We start from the raw sequence: 21,798 nt of genomic DNA, 5'->3' as shown, positions 1-21,798 counted from the left end.
GCTCATAATACTCAATAACTCATTAATATATAATAAATAGCTTATAGCTCATTAGTGCATAACACTTAAAAATACTCATAATACGTAACACATAAATAGCTGTTTTATTAAAGCAATGGCGACAAAACTATTTTTCTATTAAACGAGACAATTAAGGGGGAAATTTATTCTATTTTCTCTAGATCGTCTAATAAATCGGTCGGATTGTCAATCCATTTCAACAGTAATATCAAATATTCCGAATTTTTGTATAATACACCTATTTTTGAACCATAGTGGAATTCTAAGAAAATATTTACAAACCTGAAAAAGTACACTTGAATACGCTTTTTATCACTTTTACTTAAAAACTTCAAAAATGGAACATTGAAAAATACAAGAGGTACAAACATTGACTTATAAATTACAGCAAGTGTTTGTTTATCAAAACAACCTTTCACCCTGACTAGCAGGCCATAACTCTTCCTAAGTTTTCCCAGTAGAGACGATAACACCAGCTCCTGCGTAGCTTTAATTGTCGGTACAAAAGGCAAGCCAAGTTATTTTATGGAATCATTATTAAAAATATTACGCGATCCCGCCCTAATTGAATGCTGCTGGAAATCACTGTTATTGTGTGTCACTAGGAATTCCATTTTAGAAGTTCAATCTCTAATCCTATCTCCCGTTGATATGAGTGTAATACATTAATTGCATTCTCCATTGATATTAAATTGTACAAAAATAACAAAATATGATCAGCATACGACAAGTGGCTAATGTCGATACCATCAATCACATATGGGGGTAGGTGCAGTGTGGCTATTCTAATTGCGTTATTAAATATGACGGAGCTAGAACTGACCCTTGTTTCACTCCACGACGTAAAGAAATTCGGTTTCAAAGTTGCCCTCCCGAAATAAATTTTCACAGATGAATTACCATACCAACCCGTCAAACACTGGCTTATAAATGGATTTACTCCACTACGCAACAATGATAAAAAAGCGTGGTTATGCAATATTCTTTGTTAGATCTTCGATAAAGCTAGGTTAAAGAGTTATGAAACATATTTTTAGACCATTAAATGTACCACTAACAGAAAATATTGGTTCTATGCATCTTTCAAAACGTATTTTTAGACTATCTATATCTAAAACTCGCAAAAAATATTGGTTCGATGTATCTAAAGAAACATATTTCTAAACCATTTGAATCTAAAACTCGTAGATAATATTGGTTTTATGCTTCTCATGAAACATATTTTTAGACCATTTAAATGTAAAACTCGCAGAAAATGTTGGGTCTATGTATCTTATGAGATACATTTTTACATCATTTAAATATAAGACTCGCCGATAATATCGTTTCTATGCATCTTACAAAATATATGTTTAGATCATTAAAATGTAAAACTCGCAGAAAATATTGGTTCTATGCATCTAATGAAACCTATTTTTAATAGGTTTCAATAAGATTTAAATATAAAACTCGCAGAAAATATTAATTCTATGCGCCTTATGAAACATATTTTAGACCATTCAAATATAAAACTCACAGAAAATAATTGTTCTATGCATATTACGAAACATATTTTAAATCCATTTAAATGAAAAAAATTGCACAAAATATTGATTGATACATCTTATAAAACACTTTTATATGTAAAACTTGCAGAAAATATTGGTTCTATGCATCTTATGAAACAATATTTTTACAACATTTCGATGTTAAACTCACAAATAATATTGTTTCTATGAAAAACATATTTTCAGACTGTTTAAATTAAAACTCCCAGAAAATGATGGTTCTATGCATCATATGAACATACTTGCTAAGACTGTTTAAATGTAAAACTCGTCGATAATATTGGTTCTGTGCATCCCATGAAACATATTTTTTTAACATTTCAATGTAAAAATTGCAGAAAATAACTGATCTATATATCTTTTGAAACATATTTTTAGATCATTTGAATTTAAAACCCATAGAAAATATTGGTTGATGCACCTTATAAAACATATTTTTAGACCATTTATATGTAATACTCACAGAAATATTGGTTCTATACATCCTATGAAACATATTTTTAGACCATTTAAATGTAAAACTTGCAGATAATATCGGCTCTATGCAACTCATGAAACATATTTTTCGACCAATTAAATTTAAAACTCGCAGAAATTAATGGTTCTATGCAACATATGAAATATAATTTTTAGATCATTTACATATAAAACTCGCTGATAATATTGGTTCTATGCATCTCATGAAACATATTTTCAGACCGTTTAAATGTGGAACTCGCAGAAAATGTTAGTTCTATCCATCTTATTGAACATATTTTTAATTCATTTAAATTTAAAACTGTCAGAAATAAATTCAGACCTTTGAAAAAATTATGTTTATAATATTTTTTAGCTTAAAAAAAAAACATTCCCGTTCTTGTGTCTCTAAATTTGGGAAAATTAAACTCGTTCACTTGTCTCTGACTTTCGAAAAAAAAGACATCCAATACCGCACGTTTCTGCCTTCGGAAAAACAAATCCAACTCAGACGTCTCCAACTATAGAAAAATCCCATTTCAATTCAATTTATTTATAACCTGTCAAAACAAAAAAGGGCGCAAGTCCCCTAATGACAGAGTACATAAGAGAAACAAAAGAAAAAAGTCAAAAAAACTTATACACTGAACAAAAATAAGTAGTTTTTACAATCATAATAATCATAGACATAATCACAAATCATATAACATAATCATAAAATAAGACATAAATCAAAAGACATTAAGAAAAACTCTTAAGAACAAAGAGGGCCAATCATGATTTAGTTTACTGGCGGAAGATTCAAAATCTTTTACACTTTTATTAATAATTGTTGAAGGTAAAATGAGCTTGAATTTTAGGGACAAAAAAGAGTTACTAGTCCAAGGGGGCATATGTAAAAGGAATTTAGCAAATTTAAAATAAATCCGATGAACAAGGTTTTTTTTGGAAGCAGTAAAAAGTTGCCAAATAGGAGACAGAGCAATAAGATGAGGCACAGTTAGACTATTATAAAGCTTAGAAAGATGGAAACGACTAAGGTGTGTAACGTTAGAGACAAGTGACGCGTAAGCTAACCTTGTCTTTTTTTCAAGATTTTGAATGGGAAGCTTAATAGTTTCCTTAATTGAATTTCCAATGGGCATTCCCAGATAAATAAGGCTTTTAGAGAGGTGGACACAAGTTTCAGTAAGTGGGAGGGATTTATCAGAGTATCTTTTGAGGTTGAAACCGATAGCTACAGTTTTATCCACATTAAAACTTAAACCAATCTGCTGATATTCTAGTTTTAACTTCGAAAAAGTGCTCTCACAACCAGAGAAATTGCGACTCAGATCTAGGATACCATCAGCATACGTAAGTAAAGAGACATCTAAACCCACGTAAATACAGGTGGACTCAATAGAACTTTGAGCTGGAATGACTGAATTATTAAAAAGCACGGGTCAAGTGAGACTTCCTTGTCTAACGCCCTTTAGCACATTAAAAATCTCTGAACCGCGCTTCATTTTGGCACGAAGATGTTTATACATGTATCGAAGACACCTTATAACTGAGAAGTCAACTCCTCTCTTTAGACCTTCTACCAAAATCTGGGCAAAAATATACGAATCGAATGCTCTGGCAATGTCAAGTGCACATAGAACAATAAAATCCCCGGAACCTTCCACATCTGCAAGAACCGTAAAAAGGGAAAAAAGAGCATGCTCACGACTAAGTTCTTTCTGAAAACCGAACTGATGCGCAGGTACAGAACATTTTTGGGAAGTATCTTTAAGAATAATAGACTCAAATATTTTAAAGGGGTGCTTGAGACGGTTATAGGCCGATATGATCGACAACCATCGAGTTCGTTTTTCCCTTTTTTTAGTATAGGCGTAATCTGGCCAATACAAAATTGTTGAGGCACAATACCAGAAGAAACCGACATTTGAAAAAGTAACGAAAGGTGCTGGACCAAAAGACTACTAATCTTCAAAGTGTTTAGCAGATATTAAATCAACACTGACAGAAGATTTTTTCTTATTTTTTTTTTAGATTAAACTCAATATCGGACGGCGTCACTATAAAAGTAGAACAAATAGAATTCGCAAACAAACGATCAAGTTCTTTTTCATGTTTACTTTCAGCAACAAAGTTAGGAGACAAAAACTCACTATTGTAATAATTAATCCAGTTTTTTTCTGGAATACCACTGACTGAAGTCCGGTCACTGTGTTTAAAACCTTTCCACAGAAATGAAACATCACTAGCTATCTTATCAACATTTTTTTGAATCAACATTATTTTGTGGTCTTTAAGGGCTCTTGTGAACTTTCTGTTTCACTTAAGATACAATTTGTTTATTCTATCGGAGCTTGGTTTGTTGGATTTATTCCAGGTTCGAAGCCATAATTTAGCCAAATTATAAGCTGCAACTAGACTTTGATTTTCACAACAATTTGTGATTTACGTATTTTTGCGAACGTATGTAGATGGGACTGCATATTTTTCTGTGCATTGTAGCGCGTGGTTGATTTCTGCAAGATAGATTATAATCTTTATTTCAACCTCGCACCTTCTGACATAACACCTGCATTCTGAATAAAGTAAATGAACATGAACTTTAATTTTGTTGAGTATAATGTCACACTCTGACATAAATAACTGACGATCAACGTGACTCCATTCTCCAATATGAAATCCCCTTTCTTCATGCGGGTTTTTAATCTCGACTTTGTACTTAATTGTGACACAAATAGATCAGCTGCAAGAGTAGTAACCTTCACAAAGCGCAGTGGTCTGTTTGATCGAAAATCAAGAAACAGCTTGATCGGGATTCGAAGTTGACGAGCTGGGGCCGACATAGGTATAAGATTCATTTTTGTCAGCTAGTGAATACGAAGGAGGAATGGAGCTCCAAAGAAGCTGACTTCTGGGGAGCGTTTTATAAGTCAAATCACAGTTAAAGTCACCTATTAATATCGAGCGCGTGACTGCGGATTTTGCGTTTTTCTTGATCAGCTTACACAGTTTCTCGCAAGCTCCCATAAACTTCCTCTCGGATTTCTCATTACGATAGCTTTTTGGTAGGTAAACATTCATTATGGACGTGTTCAGATATGAAACTGCGAGAATATGATATCCTGCTTTGATCAATTTCCAGGGTAAGCGAGTCGAAATCGCGAGGCCGCCTGAGGGGCGTCCACACGCTGCTGTTACTTTTGCCGGAGAGAAAAACGCTGTGCAATCCGACGAGATTTTGATCAATTCCCTTTTGTCAGCTGACAAAAATGTTCTAGGAGGCAAATAATATAATATTCCTTGAGCAACTGGGTCAAAATAAGAATTTTATCAGAAGCTTTTCCGTTTATATTCCATGATAGAATCGAAGTTGAACGCAGCATTATTTCGAAATCTGTTTTAGCAGAGATTGAGCTACGGGACACTTGTAGCTATGGCAGGGATGATTAGTAGACTTGCATAGTGCACATTTTTTTGGTCTAGAACAGGGATTGGAACTAGAGTGTCCTTTTTCGCCGCAAACTGAACAAATAGAAGAGTTCTTGCACGTGCCCGAAATATGTCCATAGGCTTGACATTTGTAGCACCTTGGAGGAAGAAATAAAAATTCTGAAACCCGAATTTTCTCGAAACCAATTGCAGGTGGATTTGCTATCGCATTCATTAGAACAGTTTTTGACTCGAACTGCAACCTGAACGAGCGGGAGTGACCAATTTGCTTGGCAATAATGCATTTAGGAATTAAGCTTCGTATACAATAGTCTGGATAATCAACCGGGATGCCTCTAATGATCCCGAAGTAGGTACTACTTTTAATCTTGGCCTCGATGTTTTGGCTACCGCTCGAAAGAGCCTGTAGCAGATCTTCTGCATCTGCTTTTGAGGCAGTGAGAAACGCCAGTTTACTTTATTCGGCTTTAGCTCGACAATTTTATCATAAGTATTCCCACATACCTTTTCAAGAAATTCCTTTCTGAGACCAGGCTTGTCTAGGTCACGAGGAGGATTTTTCACTATAACTGCATACGATGGCTTTTCAGGATCATCTATAGTTGGGGCCAGGGAGGGTATATCTGAATCCTCACAATTCACAAAGGCATCTATCATGTCTGAGATCTGGGTCATTTGTCTAGTAAGAACGGCAGACACTTCGTCACGAACATAGGGGAGGTTCTACAATGACAAACGTCGGAAGATCAATATTTTTTTTATGGTAGTCCTCAAAGACTCGAATCATTTCAATCACGTTGTCATGCGGGTTTACTTTAATAGACACTCATGTGCTGATTTCAGCTGCTTCCTATAGGATCATTTTTGCATCATTAATATCGTCTTTTTAGAAAAATTCAATTGTCTTTTTAACAATTTCAGTACTCCGATTTCTGCCTTTATTGCTTTTTTCATAAAGTTCAAGATCACATTCCAAACTAGCTTTTCAGACATTTCAAAAACATGCCCCAAGGGCAATGATATTATTTTAATTCCATTTTTCTCCAATATAGGTCACTGATCATAACAATATTAATATGAAAATCCAAAGTATCCACAGTTACCAAGGGAATTATCACTCAGCGAAATAATCCGTTTATACAAATTATAATCCTTATGTCAAAATCCAAAAAGAGGTCTTCACACTATGAACTCTGATTCAATACTGATGTGTGTCTGACTTATGACAACTCTTTTCACATGTATGTGACCTTCGGAAAAAAATATGTTCCATTATCTTGAAAAATAAAAATAGGAGTGCCCTAGAAAATAAAAGGAAACATAACAACGTAATGGAAAGGAATATTTTTATTGCAACAATATCACATACACTGTTATACGTTATTAATATCTTCGAATAACTTTGAATGTTTCAAATTGATCCCATGAAATGTTTCGTCATGCTCTCTCTTGACAGATCAGTGATTCTCTTCTCTTACTTTGTAACCAGTACAATATTCACTATTCCATTTTGAATCATATACAATTTTAATCACAGTTTCAGCTACAAGTTTATCATGCTTTTCGTCATTTGTAATAATGGGTTCAATGACCGTATCTGTTGGTGCACTAGCATTAGCACTGTTAATGTTTGCCAAAGTGCTTTGCCTTTCATCAATCCATCTTAATATTACTTAGTGACATTATCTGCCAATGCCCTTTTTATTTTCCCTGCGATTTCATTGTCTATTAAAACGTTATTTGTGCATACGTATCAGTTCCGACATGTAGATAAGATATCGCTTATGATATTGTTGCAGCAGTATGTCTTTCACTTGCCTTCATTTGAATGGTAATACCAGAAAGATGGCGATACAGTTTATCACCGGGTAAAGTGTTACCAGAACCATAAGCAAGAAGCTGAACTTCATCATCAACTATTAATTTTATGCTTGCATTATTTTTTAGCACTGTCATCTATGGAAATGTTACTCTGGCATATCCACCATCACATAAGTTGAGCTAAAACAAGCTAAAACAGCTAAAGTAGTAAGTTAAACAGGTTTATTGCTTAAATGTCTTCAGCAAAGAAAATAAACATTTGGAAAAAACATACATATTTACATAATTCAAACAATATTTAAAGGTCACTATTACTCATCCAAAAATGACGAATAAATAATATTGGTCTATGTTTAGCATAGTTTTTATTGTATCGTATACATTTAGCACTCTTAAGTATTTGTTGAGGCATCCACTGTGCAAAGTATCTCACTTCATCTTCAGGCCGATGATATGCCCCTTCCAACAATGGGCAGTTAAATTATTCTAAATCAAAAAGTAGAATATCAGCTTCAGATTTTTTAATTAGAAGTTTCTCTATAGAACCATTACCTTTTACAAATAATATCTTTTACAAATAATAACTCCAAAAAAGCTACATGTTTCTCACACTTCTTCCTGAAGACTCTGCAGGTCTGTACCACTTAAACTGTACGGCTAAATCACTCGTTCATAAAGCCCCTTTTGGTTCATATGGTGTAATGTAGAACACCACAATCTTCTATCATGATCATACATATTGTATTTTACTTCGCAATGGTAACAGTCAATTTCTTTACTTTCCATAGTCAATAATAAAAATGCACATTCAAAGATAGTTCCACAAGATAATTTCTTCAACCAAATAAATTCTGTATCGAATAGTCCAATCATTTTGTAGTCTTCTCTACTTAATCCTAAAGATCATGAATTCAAGCACGGTTAAACTAATGATATTACAATGATTTGTTGAAACCCTTTATCTAAATTTTCAAGGCCAGAGACATTGTACTGACTTGTACTTTGTACTTGGATCAGGATACAAGCTATGTAGCTCTCCCTGGCAACAGGATCTGGCAGACTGTTGAATTCCACAGGTTACGGTCTTGGGCTAGTGGGGCGATAATTTCAAGCCATGAAGGATCCTATCTGCGACCATGCCTTCGGAATCCGCCAATCGGCTCGAGGTCAGATTTGACGATGTTAAGCCAAGTTTTGGCTTGTCCTCCATATCGTTTCCTCTAATCAGGTACCAGAGACATTAATTGCCCGATTAACGTGAGCCAATCGGAGGCATGTAACAGGATTTTTCCAAGCACCCTGTTAGCCAAGTTACCAAGTACTAGTTACGTAACAGGGGACTTCAGTGGGACGTAACAAGGGGACTGTAAGTCAAGCACTTTGACTTACTTAACAGCCAAGTTAAGTCACATGGTTTCCCAAGCACCTTGACTTACTTGACAGTCAAGTTACGTCACATGGTTTCCCAAGTACCTTGACTTACTTTACAGCCATGTTACGTCACAGATGTTTTCCAGACACTTTGGCAGCCAAGCAAGTACCAAGCTCTATAACACCAGTTACGTAACAGGGTTTTACCAAGCAACTTGACTTACTTGACAGCCAAGTTACGTCATAGATTTTCACAATCACCTTGACTTACTTAACAGTCAAGTTAGATAACAGGGTTATTCCCAAAACCTTACTATGTTGACAGTCAAGTTAGGTAACAGGGTTTTCCCCTGGAACAACCTTCGGTACGGTGCCACTCCGTAAGTATTACCTAGACCGCTACTCCCATCATCCCACACAGGTTGAATCAGGTACAAATACTCAGCCTTGTTTCCCACCAGGTTTGACTGAAATTCAACGATTCATTATCATCATCACTTTATTTATAATCTGGCAGGTCCCAGAAAAGACAGAGTAATACCCAACAAAAACAAAAAGAAACAACAGAAAGAAAAAAAAAACACTTCGACAACTACGAACACGGGACAACATAAATGACCAAGATGGAAGACTCCTGGCATTCAGTAGTTAAATCACAAATACGCTTCTCAATAGCCCCCGCTGGGTTTACCAATCGATACTGTCTTTGCAGAAAAGAATTACTTGTCCATGTTGGAAGTTGCATCAAGTACTTTTCAAATTTAAATAAGACGGCGAACTTCCTTTCTCTTACCACATTTAGAAAAAAGACCAAGCAAGAGCAAGTAGGTGAGGAACTGTTAGGCTGTTATATAACTGAGAAATGTGTATTCTACTTAGATACGAAACGTTCGAGGTCAGGTATGCATACGCAGTCCGAATCTTACAAAAATAATTTTTCAGTGCCAGATTTGCAGTTTCTTTCAGATTCGCTCCAACAGTCATACAAAGGTAAGTAAGGCTGCTGGCAACAGGAACTTCAGAGCCAGATAGACTTATTGAACTTCTATTTACTGTATAATTAAAGTGAAGAACAACTGTTTTATCAGTGTTAAAACTCAAACCAATGCACTCATACTCTTCTTGAAAAAGCTCAAAAGTCGAAGAGCATTCTTGAAAAGTGCGAGAAGGGTTCAGTAAGTCATCCGCAAACGTAACTAGAGAGAGATCAACTCGTTTGAAGATAGATACACAGTTCAATTTATCCTGACGACAGTTAATCTTGAGTAACACAATTATTGAACAGAACTGGCGAACTATAAGCTCTATTTAATCAATATACGGCTTAAATGTGAATTCAATGACTTTCTTACGCCTCAGAAAAACTGTGGAAAGGAGCCAAGTAAAGGAGCCAAGTGCTTTTATAAACTGCTATTTCTATTCTACCAGCAGACACAAGTCGATGCAGAAGGACAAAATTTGTATTTTACTACCAACTGGACACTTTGTTTTGGGGTTTTCAGGCAGGTTGAATTGTGTGGTATTATTTTCATCAAGATTGTCAATCTAGAAAGGAAATTTTTCTCCCCCCCCCCCTTGATCTTTTTTGTATCATGCTGATAATATTTTATGGGAAAATATGTTTTTACATTTTGCCAACCTCGATTTCTTGTATGAATCAAGTGTTAGATGATTAGTAAAATCTAAGGGCCTCCTGCATTAGCGTGCTCGAGAAAATCTCTATAAAATAAGTTTTTTTTAAAATTTGTGTTAAAAACTGGAACTGAAAAACCTATAGTAATTTTTTATCTAATAGTTCCCCCATGATAGTAAATATGTCGAGAGGTATATTTTTTTAGGGGTGATGATTGTTCTCAGAGTTGTTTTACAAATGGTAAACTTGAATGTAAAAAAATAGGTTGAAAGAGCGAGTAGTAGCCCTACTTCAAGTTCAAAATAGCCTTGAATCAAACCGCACATAGCAAAAAATTGTAAGTAAAATGTAACCATCTCTATTAATTCAGTTTGAACAAAAAAGAAGTTTTGTTTACAATATGGATTAAAATATCCAATATTCAGTAAGAGCCAGAACCGAACATTTACGATCCCTGGTGATTCTTATTTTGAGGTATTGATACACTATATCCTCTATCCTGCCCCCCCCTCTATCCAATCCAATTTTCAACCAACTTATTAAATTTAGTGGCATACGAATGTGACCCACCTGTTCATTTGGAGGGCCAAATATGACAACCTAAGGGCCATCTTACCCCCGTATTTTTTCTTAACAGTTCTAGGTAACGAACTGTAAATACGGAGCGACTCGGTCCAATAGTAACAAAAACTCTAAAAAATGGAATTTTGATAACAATAGATACTGAACAGAATTGACTTCTTATCCTGAATCCAAATGTGTAAAATCCATTAAGTTTAATGGCCAAATCAAAGCTACGAGCCTGAGAGTATTTGTGTGATTTTCGAAAAAGGGGGAAACACCTCGAAAATGTCAAGGAATTTTTCTGAGAATCACTTGTCTAGCACTACATTTTCCCTATTCACTAGTTTTCTCTAAATCACATCACAACGGGTTAAGTGAAGTGAGAATATATAAAAAATGATCCAGTACAATATTTATTAATTTTTAGCGTGAAATCTTTCAGTGGCAATTCTGTTGTAGGCGCTGTTAATAAGCGATACAGCAGGTATTGAATAATAGTAAACCTAACGTTAACAAAGTGCATTATGGTTATACACGAGATAAGTGTAAAATTTTCAAGAAATTAAGACCATACCATAGGAAGCACTGCCTAAGTAAAGAACGATGTGAGCACAATGAATTTTTTTCTGACCAAGGCACTTCATATAGAAGGAGTTGTCGTAGAAAGTTCAAAAGGAGCTCATTTTACTGGAAATAAAAAGTTCTAGTGTCCTATATTAGAGTCAAAAAGGACATTTCTCCAAACACATCCTATCAAAATTTTGAGATATCCATTTTGTTCAGCTTATTTGAAAGGTTCATTAATTACGTCTTTTGGGATGTCAACCCCCCCCCCCACAGCCCTCAAGGCAAGAACTTTAAGTTAAGTTAGTTTTCCATTGTTAACTTATAAGGTTTTATGGACGGGGTGGTCTTATAAACTTCGGAGGGGGCTCATCTGATTTGAAATAGGAAGTTCTAGTGCCCTTTTTAAGAGTCAAAAGTGATCAAAGGACAACTAGCCCCCCCCGCACCCTCTCTTCTACAAATGCATCTGATGGAAATCATGAGATAGCCATTTTGTTCAAAATAGTCTAAAGAGCCACTAAAGCCTCTAAAGAGCCATTACAAACCACTCGCGGTACATCCATAATATACCACTCAAGGTAATTTTGAACCACGTTCATATGGCCAAATGTACCGTCTAGGGCCCAGCGAATCTGTTGATGAAGGCCTTGCACATCCTTTAAGTTATAGGATATCTCAAACAGTTCGTGGTAACAAACTGTAAGTAAGGAGCAACCCGGCTCAACAGTAACCGAAACTCTAAAAACGGAATTTTGATACCAATAGATACATTAAAAGAATCAGATTTTTATACTGATTTCAAATATAAAAGCTTCATCGTGTTTAGTCTTACCCATCAAAAGTTACGCGTCTGAGAAAATTTGTCTTATTTTCGAAAAAAAGGGGAAACACCACCTAAAAGTCTAAGTTTTTTATTGTTTTAAAAAATAAAGTTGTGAGACAGAGTCAAACTTTAGCGCAAAGAGCGAGGCGTTGAGGAGGGGATAGCCCCTTTCATATACGGAATAATTTCTGTTCGTTTTAAGTTTTAATGTCGCTCCTTACTTTCAGTTAAAAAAACATGTTTTTTTTTTAATTTAATAACTTAATGGATCTGTTGGAAGAAATATTTCGAGACGCAACTATGCCGAAAAACAACTATGAAAACATTAGATGAAAAAGCGAGAAGTGGAGAATAATGTAAATCAACCTGCTGCTTCATGGGGATGACAAACCCCCAACAGGCAGCTCATTTTTACTGTGTCAAATGGTGCAGATTATAGACGGTTCAACCTTCCTGCATGTAATGAACACGGTAAAAAAAAACGTACTTTTACGTTGACAGCATTATTTCATGTTTGATCAGCGTACTTTCTAGTTGTTGGATTAGCGTAAAAATACACTTTTTTAGTGTATAGGTACTTCTGCCGTGTTTTTACATTCCTCGAATATATTTTTAAACTCGTTCAGTGTATTGGGAGGAGCTAATGACAATCAACTGTTGCGAAAATGGGTCATACCGCGGGGCATGACCGATGCAAAAATATCGTGAAAGTAGGTTGTCCGGGTTTTGATCTATTGGGATTAAAAGGTACACAATTACACAAACGAAGACCTTTCACTTGATGTTGTGGACTTATTTCTGAAAGGTAAGTTCTTTTGATGTTGTTTTTTAGTTTTATATAAGTCTTATGAACTTTGCAGATAGAATGGTAAAATTCTACTTTAGCTACTTTTGGCTATCTGGGAAAGAGGTTACGTTAAGAAAATGAAAGATTCAGGGATGCGTCTACAGGCTAAAGTATGTACCGGGAAGGTGTTTTGAAGTATTTACCTCCACTCCTCCCTCTAGAGGGTCCTAACCTTTGTTGACCTTTAAAAATCTGTGTGTTATAAAAGTGAAACCTTGTTAAATAGATATTCTGCTTAAATAAAGTACAACAAAATTCTTTTCAGCTTCACAACTTCACAGGTCGAAACAAAGCTTCTATTAATGATAAAATTAAACTTGATGAAACCTATATATTTAAAATCAGCATAAAATCCAATTCTTTTGATGTATCTATTGGTATCAAAATTCTGTTTTTTAGAGTTTCGGTTACTATTGAGACGAGTCGCTCTTACTTTACAATTAGTCAAACCAGCCCCATTCTAAGTAGTGGTGTTTATAGAATTCCTTTTTCTTGTGTTTTTTTTATGTTGGTAGAACCCAACAGCAATTGGGGGATAGCTTATCTGAACATAGGTCCTCAATCGACAAGGCCATGAGGCTACGTCAAAGGCCTGAGGTTTTTTATTCCGCCTTGGCTCAATATGTGTATGAGAGTCCACACCATTTCATTTTGTTTGACGAAACCTCCCTTGTTCCCCCCGTTAAAGGTCTCACGCGACTTTTCAGGGAGGCAGTTGAAATAAAAAAGCACATTCACCAAAAGGTAGCTCTCAATAGAAACACTGGAGAAACTTTTATAAGTCCCATTGATGATGGAATTATTAATTCTGATCGTTTTTATATACATCCACAAAATGATATTTTGCAATCAAATAGAATCTCCGATAATAATCTAACCTGAAAGCGTTTAGTATTTGAGAGTGTTTTACGTAAAATAAAATTGTGAAATGCCATTTAGACCTGTGTTTTTTTATTCACTTACCCTTTTACCGTTACTGAGGAAGGGTCGTCCAATTTTAGTTTTGTGTTTTTATTTTAAGGTTTTGTTTTTCTATATTTTTATCAGTTTTATTCTGCACTAACGACGTTCAAGCGGAGGTCGTGACCGAAATATTTGCATGATTTTTCAATTTTTTCACTGGCTGATAATTGTCCTTGTTTTTTTTCCTTTCTTCGCGATTTTATGTTTTATAATGGTAAAACAGGTTCTATTGCCCTTTAGGTTTTTCGTTCATAAGGTTTTTAGCTTAAAGAACGTTTTACCCCTGTTGCCATCTCTGTTTAAAGCTTGGGAGACGGTCCAAACAGTTTTTATTCTTTCAGGTCAGCAGGACTTTCGACGCAGGATCGTCGTTTATGTTGACCTGGTCGAGATCTGCGAATGTAACACAATACTGGAGGCCCTACTTACCTGGTACATGTAGTACTGGGTTTTCGGCATCAAATACGACAATCAAAAAGGCTTACTCGGCGTAATGAAGAGGTTTGTTACATGAATTTAGTTGAATAGAATAAATTTCATTTATGAACATACAATTTTTTCTCCAAGCAAGTTTTCCAGCCTACTCAAGTACTGCTCATACCTCTAAAAAGTAAATTTGGTCAAATTCTGCATTTTTCTAAATTCTGAATCTACCAGTAGCGACAAGATGGACTTCCACTTCGAAGTTTGACCGTTTTCGCCAAGAAGCAAGCTTTTTTTTTACATCTTATTGATCAGTTTTAGATTCCTTCAAATTTTGCAAGTTGTAACTTTCGTTTCGAGCATGCAATCCTTTGCTTGTAAGCAAGACCTTAACTCCCTAAAATTTTGATAAATCATTCGTAAGTCCCAGCTTAAAATAAAAACCCTCACCCCACTCCTTCTTGACTCCTGAATAAAACTTCAGGGAAACTGAGCTATCTTTTTGGGTCTATTATGTCTCTATTTCCTGGCCTCCTTAAACTCTGCTGGACTAATTTTGCAACCTGTTCTACCTCCATCTTGCTAAAACTAACCTAGCCTACAATGATTTTAAATCACTTTTACTTGATATAACCAAGGAGTCATCCCTCTTTTATATTCTACGTCTTCCTCCGAAAATAACATCCTGTCTTCGCTACTGCCGTTGCTGGAGATATTGTTAATCACAGCTTGACCTAACATGAATGCTATACATACTCAAATTATTCTCCCGCTGAATAATTACTTATTGTTACGAAGAACCCTTCCTGATTGTAGTAACCTTATGAACTGTCTTTGCAGGTATGTTGCCAAGATGGAACCAACGAAGAAAGCTCTCCTACCAGCAAGAGTCAGGGAATTTTTAAACAAACTTTAAAACAATTTTTCTTGTTTTTATTGTAATTTCTTAGTCAGATATATGTGATATTGATTATATTGAGTTATATTAAAGTTAAAGTTATGAGTTATATTATATTATTGAATAATAAAGAAATAATTGGATTCGTTTGTCTTTTTCCGTAGTGTTTGGTCTGATGGTCATGTTTTTAAGTTGATACCAATTAGTCAAAAGTGATAGGCCAAGACTGTATGATTTTTTCTCGTCATGTAGTTGGTTTTCGTGTACAGTTTTTAATATACTGGGCAGGAGCAACTACAATGGAAATAGTAGAGGTTTTGCTTGGCAAGTTTCACTTTGAATTTAGACTTTGTATGGTACGATGGATCAAGGTCTTTTCGCACTTTTTTCTACTTCCATTTGACTTGATATTTTCCCCAGAAGTCTGGATCTGTGTTTAAATCCAGCCTTTCAAACAGTTCATGGTGACGAACTGTAAGTAAGGAGCGACCCGGCACAATAGTCACTGAAACTCTAAAAAATAGAATTTTGATACCAATAGATACATCAAAATAATTGCATTTTTTTTTATTTAAAATATATAAGTTACGAGCCTGGAAAAATTTGCCTTATTTTCAAAAAAAGGGGGAAACACCCCCTAAAAGTGATAAAATCTTAACGAAAATTACACCATCAGATCAAGCGTATCAGAAAACTCTTCTGTAGAGGTTTTAAGCTTCTATCTGCAAAAATGTGAAATTTTTTATGTTTCGCCAAAAGAAAGATCAAGGATGCGTGGTAATTTTGTTTTGTTTTTTTCTTTCCCGGGGTGATCGTATCGATCCGGTGGCCCTAGAGCACCGTAAGAGGGCTCATTCGAATGGAAATTAAAGGTTCTAGTGTCTTTTTAAATTACTAAGAAACTGGAGGGCAACTAGGTCCCCTCCCATGCTCTTTTTTCTCAAAGTCACCCGATCAAGATTTTGAAATAACCATTTGGTTCAGCATAGTCGAAAATTTAATAACTATGTCTTTAAAGATGACTTAATCCCCCAAAGCCCCCCGGGGAAGCGCCGGATTTCCAAGCATTATTTAAAAAACGATCAGAAATTAAGTTAAAAAACAAGTTTTTTCAATTTAAAGTAAGGGGCAACATTAAAACTAAAGTAAGGAGAAGATTTCAACTTAAAGTAAGGAGCAACATAAACTTCAAGGGTCATTCTTAGAGAATTGGAACAACATTCGAACTTAAGCGTAAAGAGCGAGGTATTGACTAAGGGGAAAACCCCATCATATAGATTATAATTTTGGTTCGTTTTAAGTTTTAATGTTGCTCCTTACTTTCAGTTGAAAAAGCAGTTTTTTTTGGTTTAATACATTAGGATTCGATTGCGGTACACCTGTCAAACTACTGTTTTCTAGTCGTTTGACAACCTGTTTGCTACTGGAAACAATTTAATTGTAATACAACTGTTAGATTATAGACTATTTTTACCAATTGTTGAACAATAATGTTGGTTTGAATAATAGTTGTACATAATGTAGTTGTACTATATTAATTTTACAATTAATCAAATTGTAAAGGCTGCAATTCCAAATTTTAACTCGGAACCCTCCCCGCTCCAAAAAAAATTATTTTGTCCTGACCCCAAAAATCCACGTGCACCCCCCCCCTCCCATAAAAACTTGTATGGGTTGCCCCACCCCTAACGGCTAATCATTATCCATTTACGCTAAAGGAGTGTAATTGTACGCCAAAAAATCAAGACGCGGAGGCTTCTTTGATAGGTAAAAATGAAACTGGAAGGCCACGCCTTTCACGCCAAACCAACGAAAAATTTCGATAAATGACTGTAGTTTCGTAACAGAAAAGGGTAATTTTACGTTGAAGAATTGTAATTTCAGGATGACAGGGATTGGCTATCTCGACTACAGTGGGTCCGCCCATAACGTTAAATCAGTCACAATCTACGCTAGAATACCTTATATTTAACCCTCTGACTGAAACACGCTGAATTAGCGTCCTTTAGTAAAAGTACGCTTTTTTAGCATAAGGCCCACTTGTTGCACCATAATTTAGCGTAAAAGTACGAACGGATTTTTCACCGTGAAGTATACGTTGTTCTTACTGTTAATGCTGGTCATAGTTTTCTGTCAAATAAATGGTTGTAAAGTAACATGGCTAAAATACTGTCGGTTAAAAAAAAAAATCGTGTGGAGCCCTTTACCTACCCTTTATTTTATTCATCTGTAACGTCAGGATGGATTGTGGATATGCCAATTCAAACCCTTTAGGCAAGTCGTCCACATCTAACACGGCTTGAATTACTGCAGTATCGTATTGCTTTCCGACCTGAACACGCCAAAAACCTTTCTTTGGAAGCTGTAACACCCGACCTACGTCCGAGAGATTTTAATGTTCAAGTTGCATGGTAAAGAGCACTTGAACAAAATGTGTTTTTAGACTCCTTTAGTTTCTTCCCCAAATCCCTTAGTGAATTGATTCAAGTGGAAAAAAGTGCTTATTTTAACATTTTCGCTTAAGATCCCTTAAAGACTGATTTAACAATCTCCTTAAGCAACACTTTCCAGATGAGGAAATGTATTATTTATTTTTGTGCAAAGGCATTTACTCTTACGGATACTACAATTCCACCTCAAAAAGTTTCGTGAGGAAAAATTACCGCCCATCGATCCGTTTCATGATTCACTTTTCGGTAGTCAATGTACCCCTGCCGAGTACGAATTTGCTAAAAAAAAAAAAAAAAGGTTTGGAGAAACGGAGGGTGTAAAAATGGGGAGGATTACTGTATTGTATATTTGTCCAGCTACTTTGAAGCTAAAAATATTATAACAACTGATTGTTTGATCACTGCTTACGTTTAACGATGTTAAAGCGAAACGTAAGTTCAAGTTTCGGATTCGTTTGTGGAGCTTTTTAGATGATAATGAGTAACGTCCTAAAAAAAAAAACAATTCATTTGGAAATAGTAATGTGGCAATGCCATTCGACCGTCCAAGCAGCAATCTCCAAATGAATCACCTTTGTTTGCTACTCTTTCTTCGGGAAAATGGAGGGCTCTACAGTGAATACATACAGCGTTGAAGAGTTCCAAAGACTTGTAATTAACACTAAAGTAGTTTACTGCATTTTATAGGATTTTACTGCATTTTTGTAAGAGCTTGTTACCGTCAAACACTGCTACAGCATTGGTCTTCTCGATTACGTTTGTCTTCTAACAGCATATTTCTATGTTTTTCGTATTCGTTTTAAATTCAATTTGGTTCTCGCTGTCGCTTGTATTCTAATCGTATATTTCTTTGTTCTTCACTTTCGTTTTGGATTCCTTGTGATGCTGGTTGTCGCAAGTCTTCTAAACGCATATTTCTTTGTTCTTCACTTTCGTTTTTGACATGTCGTGATTCTCGATGTCACTTGTCTTCAAGTCACTTATTTCTTTGTTTTTCTCTTTCGTTTTTCATTCGTTGTGATCCTCGTTGTCGCAATTTGTCTAAGCTCATATTTCTTTGTTCTTCATTTTATTTTATCGTTACTTAAGACATTTTTCAATATCCTTTGCTTTAGCTGCTTGGATTGGTCTTGTCACATTTGATGGTCCAGGTTGTTCATTTTCAACAATTGTGAATTTACGTTTTTCGGGTTGCCCTCTTCGTCTTGTGACGTTTGATGGTTCAGGCGGTTGGACATAAATTTAGTCTTGTTCGAACGAATTAACAAATAATCGGACAAAACTGTCCGACTATTTCAAGGGTTTTAAGAAAAAAAAATTTCAATTACTATTTTGAATGAGTTTTATTTTTAATTTCCACACAAAATGAGTCTATTTTTAGTCTCCAGACAAAATGAGTTTATTTTTTGTCTTTATTTAGTAGATTTCTTACGTGAGGACCTTCTCAATAGGAGTCCCATAGCTGTTGAGCGCTATTTACATCAAAAGTGTGTTTCAAAAATTAAGGCTCTAAACGAACAACCCCAAACTTGTGACCAACTTTTACTATTAAGATAAGTCTTGATAGCAGAAGTTGGTTTCGAAAACAAATTTCATGGCAATTTCAGGAAATGGCCTCATACCACTCATAAATGACGTCAGATCAAAACAAAAAGTTCACCACTGGATTTGCCATTGTCGAAAATTATGGCCGAAGTTCCATGATTGGTCAATATTATGAACATTTTTCATATAATGGTCATTCTGAGAATCTGGATCCACATAATGTCTTAGAATCTAGTTCAACATCCCCTAACATTCCGTGAATATTTCAACTTAATAACCTAAGCCGTTACTGCGATATAGCAGGCATGCCATTTAGACTACCAGAATGCAAATGGCCTATTTTTATTTAGTTCAACACCCCAGTCGACATTTCTTGAGATTAATTAAAAGAACTTTCCGAAAAAGAAGTTTTTCAAAGAAGTTAAGAACCATGTTAAACTTAAGACCAGCAGAAATGAAATCCTATAATAAATCAAACTCAAAACGACCAGAAATTACTATTAGAGAATAAATGAGACCCAAAACGAACAGAAATTAAATAAACTATCATAGGAAAAAACATACAACAAGTAATAATATAAATGCAAAAATAAATCTTAAAAGAGTAAAACATAAATTCAATATTCAAATTAAATTTAAAACGAACAAAAATCACTATAAACAAGAGTTTGGCAACTGCCCCCTTACCATTCCTCTGACTGTAAAGGTCTAAAACCTTCATCCTCCTTTGCGTTATATTGAAAAATATATATGCTTGAACAGTCCTTGGGAGGAACTAATAAAATTAAACTGAATATTATATATACATAATATATATATATATATATATATATATATATATATATATATATATATATATATATATATATATATATATATATATATATATATATATATATATATATATATATATATATATATATATATATATATATATATATATATATATATATATTATATATATAATGATATTAACAGCTGAAACCTCAGCAATTCAAGATTTTATTTCACTATAATTTTTATATTCAATGTTGCAAGTGCAAAAGAAAATATTTGTGATATAATTTGTTTTCCGTAAAGCGCAAATGACGCAGTAGGTTCAGTAGGCTTCCTGCTCATTTTTTGTTTCCTTTATTCTTTAATAGTAATTTCTGATCGATTTGAGTTTGAATAATTATAGGACTTTATTTCTGCCCGTCGTAAGTTTATTATGGCTTTTTACTTTTCTTTGAACAATTTCTTTTTCAGAATGTTTTTTTTTAATTAATTTCGTGTAAAGAACCGAAGGACGAGGGAATGAAAACTTAATTGCTTAGAATTATTACATTTGAAATTAGGGTAAGCAGATCGAAAATTAAATCGTGTTTCAGTACTATTCCATACAGGCACATAGACAAATATGTAGCCTGGTCTTCATTGACATCATTCACCTAGCCTGCAGCATGGCTTCGACTGGACAGCCAATAATAACCGTCAGAATATTCAAAGGCGGTCCAGTTATATTGACCGTCCAATCATAGCCACCGGTTTAGAAACGATCCCGCCTACAAAGACAGCTGATGACAGGGTAAATGATGTCAATCAAGACGAGGCTTATAATCATAATCATGCAATTACAGCTCGTGAATCAGCGTTCATTGTGAAGGACGCAAAATCATCTGCACCACTAACCGCAAAAAAAGTAACACATCCAGAAAAGCAAACAGAGAGAAAGAGACAGACAGAGAGAGAGAGAGAGAGAGAGCCCAAAGACCACCAACCAAGAACACGCTCATGGCTCACAGATAAAAAAAAAACTTACCACACAGCGTCAGCATATTCAAAAGCCAAGAATATTAAAATTATTTGCAGGATAATGACAATGCAGCCAAAGAAGTCAAGCATTGTTTGAAAATTATGCCACGAAAACTCCCATAACAATTTCTGCTTGCTGAAATAAATTAAACACATTGGAGTATTTGATGAAGAACAAGTGGTCGAAACAACAAAGAAAAATGTTTATCGTTCTTTTTTAATTAAATATAAAAAAACAAGTTTTTTCTAGTGAAAGTAAGGAGCCACATTAAAACTTAAATGAACAGAACTTATTCCGTATATGAGGGGGGTTGCCCCTCTAAGTTTCTTAGTACTTTTAGAAATGTTTCCGATTCTAATTAAACGGCCCAAGTGTTTGAGGATTCGCTCTTAAAGTATTGAGAAAGAAGGTCAAACTTCAGCGTAAAGAGCCGGGTATTGACGAGGGAGCAGCCGCCATCATATACGGAATAATTTCTATTCGTTTTAAGTTTTAATGTTGCTCCTTACTTTCAGTGGAAAAAAACTTGTTCTGTTTCTTTATTTAATTTCTAATCAATTTTCAAATAATTCCAGGAAGTCCACCTCCCCCTCCATGCGAGATTACCGCTGGAGAAATTCA

At 34.9% G+C, this 21,798-nt stretch overlaps 1 protein-coding gene across 1 annotated transcript in view; it reads right to left on the bottom strand.

Annotated features, from left to right (window-relative positions):
* The window catches only part of l(2)k05819 (transmembrane protein 94-like protein l(2)k05819), a 259,706-nt gene that overhangs the window by 228,158 nt on the left and 9,750 nt on the right, over nucleotides 1–21,798 (bottom strand). The window contains exon 3 of the mRNA XM_089102832.1: nucleotides 21,184–21,312. Coding sequence (XP_088958958.1) covers nucleotides 21,184–21,312 — 129 coding nt within the window. The remainder of the gene's footprint in view (nucleotides 1–21,183; nucleotides 21,313–21,798) is intronic.

Source organism: Artemia sp. Qi Xiang Cuo, chromosome 17, assembly GCF_049724085.1.
Source record: "Artemia sp. Qi Xiang Cuo chromosome 17, ASM4972408v1, whole genome shotgun sequence".
NCBI classification, from domain to species: domain Eukaryota; kingdom Metazoa; phylum Arthropoda; class Branchiopoda; order Anostraca; family Artemiidae; genus Artemia; species Artemia sp. Qi Xiang Cuo.
This window is presented reverse-complemented; position numbering and strand designations above follow the sequence as displayed.